This window comes from Otolemur garnettii, unplaced genomic scaffold (genome assembly GCF_000181295.1).
Source record: "Otolemur garnettii isolate 467f Iridium unplaced genomic scaffold, OtoGar3 scaffold00045, whole genome shotgun sequence".
In the NCBI taxonomy this organism is placed as follows: domain Eukaryota; kingdom Metazoa; phylum Chordata; class Mammalia; order Primates; family Galagidae; genus Otolemur; species Otolemur garnettii.
In genome coordinates, this window is record NW_003852440.1 from 870,255 (window position 1) to 878,934 (window position 8,680).

The 8,680-nt window shown below is 40.4% G+C and overlaps 1 protein-coding gene across 1 annotated transcript in view; it reads right to left on the reverse strand.

Annotated features, from left to right (window-relative positions):
- The window catches only part of EPRS (glutamyl-prolyl-tRNA synthetase), an 82,977-nt gene that overhangs the window by 66,608 nt on the left and 7,689 nt on the right, over positions 1-8,680 (reverse strand). Inside the window, exons 3-4 of the mRNA XM_012805910.2 lie at positions 7,076-7,215; positions 5,452-5,546 (exon numbers count right to left, since the gene is read on the reverse strand). Coding sequence (XP_012661364.2) covers positions 5,452-5,546; positions 7,076-7,215 — 235 coding nt within the window. The remainder of the gene's footprint in view (positions 1-5,451; positions 5,547-7,075; positions 7,216-8,680) is intronic.

An 8,680-nucleotide genomic window follows, 5' to 3' on the forward strand; every position in this document is an offset into this window, starting at 1 on the left:
AAAAAAAAAAAAAAAAAAAGAAAGAAAGAAAGAAATCATAGGCTCTGTTGATAAATCATGCATCAACATCATCCTCTATCAATGAAGGTAAAAAGCCATATCCTATATCACTACTGTTGAAAATATTTCATTGGGAAGGGAATAGGCATGATGTTTAAACAGCCAGCTCTCACCACCTTTTATTATTTAATAGTATCAATGATGGTAGCAGTCACACTGTTTTAAAACAGTCATCTAGTTTCATTAACAAATTGATCTCTCATGCCTGTAAGGAGAGTAAAGGAGGCCGAGGAGGGCAGATTGCCTGAGTTCAGGAGTTTAAGACCAGCCTGAGTAAGAGCAAGGCCCTGTTTCTACTAAAAATAGAAAAAACAGCCAGCCATGGTAGTGTACACCTATAGTCCCAGCTACTCGGGAGGCTGAGGGAAGAGGGTTGTTTGATACGAATGGCAAAACATAACTATAGTCCATAAAGTAGAAGGGGAGAGACAGGGTTGGGGAGAGGGGATGTGGGAGAAGGGAGGGTATTCGGGGGGACCTCAACTAATGTGCAGGATGCAATGGTACATTTCAAAACTATTAAGAAATGAGTATAATTGTGATGGATGTGTTACTTGATTCAATGTAAACATTTCACATTGTATATCGAAGCACTACCCTGAACCCCATAAATGCATCAATGTACAAAGTTATGATTTAATAAAAAATAATAACAAAATAAAATAAAAGTGGGGTTCGGGAAGAGGGTTGTTTGAGCCAAGGTTACTGTGAGCTGTGATGCCCTTGCCCTCAATCTAAGATGAGAGAGTGAGACTGTCTCAGAAGAAAAAAAAGATTGATCTGAGTCAGTACCAGTAAGGAAGGGAAAAATACAACTCCCTATGTGGTTATCATTTTTAAAGTCAATCCATGTTGTAGAATTTTATGTAGCATTCCAGATAAACAATTCCATTTTAAGAAAGATTTATATTCAGGCTGGGCACAGTGGCTCACGCCTGTAATCCCAGCACTCTAAGACTGAAGAGGGTGAACTGCTTGAGCTCACAAGTTTGAGACCAGCCTGAGCAAGAGCGAAACCCTGTCTCTAAAAAATAGCCAGGTGTTGTGGCAGGCACCTGTAGTCCCAGCTACTCAGGATGCTGCGGCAAGAGACTCACTTGAGCCCAAGAATTTGAGGTTACTGTGAGCTATGACTCCACCTCACTCAACCCCAGGGCAACTGAGTGAGACTCTGTCTCAAAAAAAAAAAAAAAAAAAAAAGAACCAAAACAAAAAAATAAAACAACACCATCAAAAAGAAAGGTTTATATGCCTAATGCAAACAAGTTGAATGCAAGGCATTTAAGGCTTCTCAAACATCCTACATAAAATAAAGGGCTGTATATAATATCCCAGATGAGGCCTTAGAACAGCGGTTCTCAACTTTCCTACTGCCGCAACCCTTCAATACAGTTATTCATGTTGTGGTGACCCCCAACCATAAAATTATTTTTGTTGCTACTTCATAACTGTAATTTTGCTACTGTTATGAATCGTAATGTAAATATCTGATATGCATGATGTATTTTCATTGTTACAAATGGGTCATGACCCACAGGTTGAGAACCTCTGTCTCAGAAGAAAAAAAAATACCTTAGGGAAAAACACATAATCCCACCAATTAAGAAGGCTGAGGCAGGAGGATCACTTGAGCCCAGGAGTTCAAGGCTACAGTGAACTATGATTGTACTGCTGCACTATACCCTGAACAACAGAGTGAGACCTTGTCTCTAAAAAAAGAAAAAAATAAATTCCCAAATGGTGTGGAATTTAATTAATAATGTACCAAAACTGATTTACCATTAGTTATAAAAATATATTACCAAAGTAATCTAAGATATAAACATTAGGGAAAACTGGTTACAGAGTACACAGAAACTTTCTGCACTATTTTTGCCCTTTACTATAAATTTGTAGGTACTCTAAAACAAAGGATTATATAGAATGATATGAAATAAAAATAAGATAAAAAATAAAAAATAAAAAAACAATAGGGTGGCGCCTGTGGCTGAGTAGGGCACCGCCCCGTGGACCAAGGGTTCAAATCCGGTCCTGGCCAAACTGCAACAAAAAAATAGCCAGGTGTTGTGGCGCGCACCTGTAGTCCCAGTTGCTTGGGAGGCTGAGGCAGGAGAATCGCCTAAGCCCAGGAGCTGGAGGTTGCTGTGAGCTGTGATGCCACAGCACTCTACCAAGAGCAAGAAAGTGAGACTCTGTCTCTAAAAAAAAACTTTTTTAAAATAAAAAATAAAAAACAATAAAATAAAACATAGGGTTATAAATCCCCAGAAAGAATTACAATTCTGTGCATAGATTTTACTGGAAATGTTGCACCCAATAACATCTTATAATCACTGTCAAGAAGAAAAAAGAGGCTTGGCTGGCACCTGCAGCTCAGCCACCAGGGTGCCAGCCATATACATTGGGGGCTGGTGCGTTCAAACCCAGCCTGGGCCTGCCAAAAACCAATGACAACTACAACCAAAAAGTAGCCAGATGGGCAGCACCTGTGGCTCAGTGGGTAGGGCGCCAGACCCACACAGGGAGGGTGGCAGATTCAAACCTGGCCCCAGCCAGCTAAAAGAGCAGTGGCAACTGCAACAAAAATAACCAGGCATTGTGGCAGGCACCTATCTTCCCAGCACTAGGGAGGCTGAGGCAACATAATCGCCCTAGCCCAAGAGGTTGCTGTGAGCTGTGATGCCATAGTACCCTACTGAGGGTGACAAACTGAGACTGTCTCTTAAAAAAAAAAAAAAAAAGCAAAAAGTTGTGGCAGGCACCTGTAGGGAGGTGAGGCAAGAGAATCACTTAAGCCCAAGAGCTTCAGGTTGCTGTGAGCTGTGGGAGGCTGTAGGGAGGCACCTGTAGGGAGGCTGAGGCAAGAGAATCACTTAAGCCCAAGAGCTGGAGGTTGCTGTGAGCTGTGACGCTATGGCACTCTACCCAGGGTGACACAGTGAAACTCTGTCTCCAAAAACAAACAAACAAAAAGAACAAAGACTAATAATCACTGACTATCTATTATGTGATGGTTTATGTGTTTGACTTTACATACAAGAATTAACTTAAGAAGGATAATGAAATCAAAACATTATTTTATGCTGAAAAATATTATTTCCGAGTCTGAAGTAAAGTGTGCAGTTTAACAACTCTAAAAGTTAAGAAAGCAAATAAGACTACAAAATATTCCAAAGACAACTAAAATAATCAGTTAAAGAGACAACATATAACAGAATAGCCAATTCTGTTATAACTGATGCTGAATGGAGCTTCTGCTGCATATAACAGACACAAGCATAATTTTTAGTTACATGGATTCTAGAGCTAGATAGCGAAAAGCTGAGTTTGGCAAGTTTTAAAATGTTGTATCAGTCAGTTTCTAAAGCCACTTGTAAAACAGGGTTAAACAGGGCCTTCCTTTCTCACAGGGCTGTTAAGTTAGTCTATTTCCTTCAGTTATACTTTTAAGACCTTTTGTGCATCTGTAAAGGCAAAACAGAGAAACTCAAAACCCTCAAAAAAGAACAGTACAAGTATATAAAGATGGGGAGCTCAATATTCTAAGAAGTGGCAGTAACAGAAAATATAAAAGGATTCAAAAGGACAAATGTCCAAATGGCACAGCTATCAATGGCCACTGCCAAAAGATGTGGCTTTCATCAAACAATTAAGGTCACTATCCAACAGCACGACCATAACCTCTCAAACCAAGTGCACAGAAGCAGAATATTGGGTGGTGGAGACCACGATGTGCATAGGCATTAAATCATGTACACTGTGTCATTTATGAGATACACTCAGCCAACCACCAATCAATCAACAATCAAGTTTGTAAATTGTTTAGAGTCATCATTTCTCTTTCATCTGCTTTTATTTATCCCTTTTCTTCACCTCTGAAATCAGCAAACTGAGAAAGGCAGAGGAAAAAATGTGGAATTCTAGGCTGGGGCCGGTGGCTCCCACCTGTAATCCCAGCATTCTGGGAGGCCGAGGGGGATGGATTGCCCTGAGCTCATAGGTTCAAGAACAACATACGCCAGAGCAAGACCCCGACTCTAAAAACATAGCAGGACATTTTGGTAGACGCCTGTAGTCCCAGCTACTCAGGAGGCTAAGGCACGAGAATTGCTTAAGCCCAAGAGTTTGAGGTTGCTATGAGCTGTGACACCACAGCACTCTACCAGGGGACACAAAATGAGAGTCTGTCTCAAAAAAAAAAAAAAAAAAAATGGAATTCTAAATTTGTTTTTGCTACTAATGGTACCTACAAGATAGTTTGATGAAAAAATATTAAATACACAGCTAAAGGAAAACTGTTTCTACATCTCCTAGTTTCTATGGTCTAAATATTCATTTTATTACATACAGATAACAATTTGGCTATAGGGTGGTGCCTATGGCTCAATGAGTAGGGCTCTGGCCCCATATACAGAGGGTGGCGGATTCCAACCTGGCCCCGGCCAAACTGCAACAAAAATGTAGCCAGACACTGTGGCGGGTGCCTGTAGTCTCAGCTATTCAGGAGGTTAAGGCAAGAGAACCACCTAAGCTCAAGACCCGGAGGTTGCTGTGAGCTGTGATGCCACAGCGCTCTATCGAGGGCAACAAAATGAGACTCTGTCTCTTAGGAAAAAAAAAAAGTTTGGCTCAGCTCTAGAATTTAAACCAAATTTGGAAAACATAATCATATCATTCACAAAATATGGCACCATACTTTCGGAATGGCTACATTTCTGAGTGAGGCCTTTAATTAGATTAATATCACTAGAAAGGATCTATTACAAAACATGTCCAATATGCTTCAACAAAGGCTCCCACCTCAGCCATGGGGAATGCTGGGCAGGGCGTGAGGCAGTTCTAGGCTGGTGGCCACCAAAAATAATAGTCTCTTTCTCTAATGAGCCATTCAAATATTACTTTCTGTTGGTAACAAGAGTTAGTTTAAGGGGTTGGGAAACCTGCTAATAATGGAAAGAATGGAAAAGGAAAAGGCTTTTCAGAATTCCTCTTCCTTTATTTGGAGGGGGGGAAAGCCTTAAAATACTACTACCATAACTTCTGCTAATTTTTAAAAGGATTGCTCAGGGTACAAATACAAATCCTATTAAGTAAAAGGGCAAAAATCTCACAATTAAAGGCTTTCTGTTTATGGATTTTTTAATTTGTATTTAAAATTTTGTCAGGGTAAAATTAAAATATTGTCTCTTCTATTAAGTTAACAAACTAAAACTACAAATTAAACTAACATAGCTGTTAATAATTTAAAAACTATTAAAATGTTTAATTTTAAATAACAGTTAAAATCTTATGTTCTTTAATATCATTAAACTATTAATATTAAAAGTATATTAAGCTTTTAAGCTTTTCCATGAATATATTCAATTATAAATATGAGTTATATTTTCTTACCCACTGGCCTCTGGAGGAAATCTGACAGTAACCTTTCCCATCTCTGCACCTGGAAGCTCAACAAATTTGCCAATATCTTGCTTTTTCTCAGGTGCCTGAAAAACAGAACCACCATCACAACAAAAAGTTATATGATTAAATGTTTAAGAATGCATCCATTCAACAAACAAGCAAGGCACCACACTGGTTATAAGAAAAATGATGACTAGGACATCATTCCCATACTTAAGGATAGAAAAAAAAAAATACCAGTAATGGAGACATGTGCAAGATACTGTGAGAGCACTTCATTCAAGTTAATCAACAATTTCTAGGGTGGCACCTGTGGCTCAGCAAGTAGGGTGCCGGCCCCATATACTGAGAGTGGCGGGTTCGAACCCAGCCCCAGCCAAACTGCAACAAAAAAATAGCCCAGTGTTGTGGCAGGCACCTGTAGTCCCAGCTACTCAGGAGGCTGAGGCAAGAGAATTGCCTAAGCCCAAGAGCTGGAGGTTGCTGTGAGCTGTGACGCCACAGCACTGTACAGAAGGGTGACAAAGTGACACTCTGTCTCTTAAAAAAAATAAAATTTCTAGGGTTGTCAAAAGGTAAGAACCAACCTAGACCTTGAAAAATAGGTAGAACAGTAGAAAAGTATCAGATGGGGAATGGATAGTGTATTCATTCTAAGTAAAGGAATAACACCTTTGGTAAGACACAAAGGCAGTGTAAAGTTCATGAAAATCAGGAATACCTATGAGGTGAGTGGGCAAAGAAGCTGAAATAGATTAAGTCTAAAATACAAAGGATCTTCTAAGCTTTGCTTCATGTTTTAGGCAATGGAGGGTCTCAGAAGCAACGGGACCATGCACTTGTACTCTCTAAAACAATACGCAGGACAGTGCAGAGACTGAACCAGAGCGAGAAGAGACTGAAGAAAGAAGTTCAGTTATAGTATTATGCTATTAAGTCACTGTGACCCCAATAAAATGCAAAAGCAGTGAAGATGGACAGAAAACTAATCTACCCATGTGTTAAGTAGTAAATAGATGGGAAACATGAGCAAATGAGTAGTCAAAACAACTGAGTGGACTGTGGAGTCTTTGTTCAAGCAGGCAATAGTTTCTAAATTTCACTGCATCAGAAAACCCTGAAGTGGGGATGGGGGAAAAAAGGAACCTTCATTAAACTGGAATGTTACTACACATGTATAATACGTAAGACAAGTCACAGAAGAGCAACCGTGGGTGGGAGGACCTTTTCTATTATACTCATCATCCCACAGAAACAAAAAGACTCTGCAGAACCCCAGGACGTGATGGTCAATGATTCAAAAACAGAGAGTAAGAGATACAGGGGGAAGAAAAGACTGTACATCTGTAAAACTGACATTTTAGTAATATGGAGCTGCCTACAAGACGTAACTGGACAGTCATAACCTTTAGATATACAATTATAAAGATTAGGGCTTAAGGGGCTGAACAACTAAAATCAAAGCAAGACTTAAAAATGGCAAATCCTTCCAAGAAGATCCTTTTTTATTTATGAAAAGAAACAAAACTTTCTGAGTAAGAATAATTTTCTCTTCAGATATAGGGCTTGGGACACACTGAAACGTTAACATCTAAGGAAAAAAATAGCTTACCACTCTTGCTTTGGATGGTGAAACATTCCACTTGGCACCTACTGACTGGAAGGCCTGCTGGGCTTCGAGAAAGCCAAACCAGCGTTTTACATGAACTGGAGCTTTGCTCTGTGTCACCTGTTCCTGCCATGCAGCATTTCCTATTAGCAAATATAATATTAAAACTATTCAACAAATATTACAAAATACAAATTTTATGGTTCAGTTCAATGAAGTTCTCTAATACTAGATCTTGTTTTCACCTGCCCACACACAAACCCACCACAACACAATGCTGCATTGCTGCATTTTGTAATTAAGGAAAGCTTTAAATAGATCAACCAGAGAACAAATAAAAATCAACATGACTGGCTCAGCACCCATAGCTCAATGGTTAGGGCACAGGCCATACACAAAGGAGCTGGTGGGTTTGAACACGGCCAGATCTGCTAAACAACAATAACAACTACAATAACAAAAAAAATGGCCAGGCATTGTGGCCATTCTTTATTATTAAAAAAATAATAAAATAAAACCAGGCACGGCTCAGCGCCTGTAGCTCAGCAGCTAGGGTGCCAGCCACATATCGTGGAGCTGGTGGGTTCAAATCCAGCCCAGGCCTGCCAAACACAATGACAACTACAACCAAAAAAAATAAAAGAACAGTAAGGCGTTGTGGCAGGTGCCTGCCTGTAGTCCCAGGTACTTGGGAGGCTAAGGCAAGAGAATCACTTAAGCTCAAGAGTTTGTGGTTGCTGTGAGCTATGACATCACAGCACTCTACCAAGGGTGACAAAGTGAGACTGTCAAAAAAAAAAAAAAAAGACACTGGGCTGGGCACTGTAATCCTAGCACTCTGAGAGGCAGGTGGATGGATTCCTTGAGCTTACCAGTTCAAGACCAGCCTGAGCCAGTCGGGAGAGCCCCATCTCTAAAAATAGTTTGATGTTGTGGCAGGCACCTGTAGTCCCAGCTACTCAGGGGGCTAAGACAAGAGGATCACTTGAGCCCAGGAGTTTGAAGTTGCTGGCCCTCTACCCAGGGCAACAGAGACTCTTTTCCCCACCCCCCCAAAAACAAGAAAAAGAAAAAGGCATTGAAGAAAACTTTACTTAACTCTTCAACATTGCAAATCTACAATCTTATGAGGAATATAAGAGTATGCTGTTTGGCTATCAAACATTAAGTCAAAAATCAAAATAGACAAAAATGTCATATACAAACCTATTCATATAAAGATCTAATTAGAAAAAGCCCTCATGCGGATGCGGTGGCTCGAGCCTATAATAGATTTTGTTTGTCATATACAAACCTATTCATAAAAAGATCTAATTAGAAAAAGCCCTCATGCGGATGTGGTGGCTCGAGCCTATAATCCCAGCACTGTGGAAGGCTGAGGAGGGAGGATTGCTCAAGCTCAGGAGTTCAAGACTCGCCTGAGCGAAAGTGAGACCCCGACTCATGGAAAAAATGGAAAAACCCAGCTGAGGAAAGTGCCTGTAATCCCAGTGGCTTCGGAGGCTGAGGCAGCTGGATGCCCACAGCCGGAGTCTGAGGTTGCAGTGAGCTCTGACGCCACTGCACTCTGCTCAGGGCACAGGGTAGAACTCCATCTCGACAAAAAAA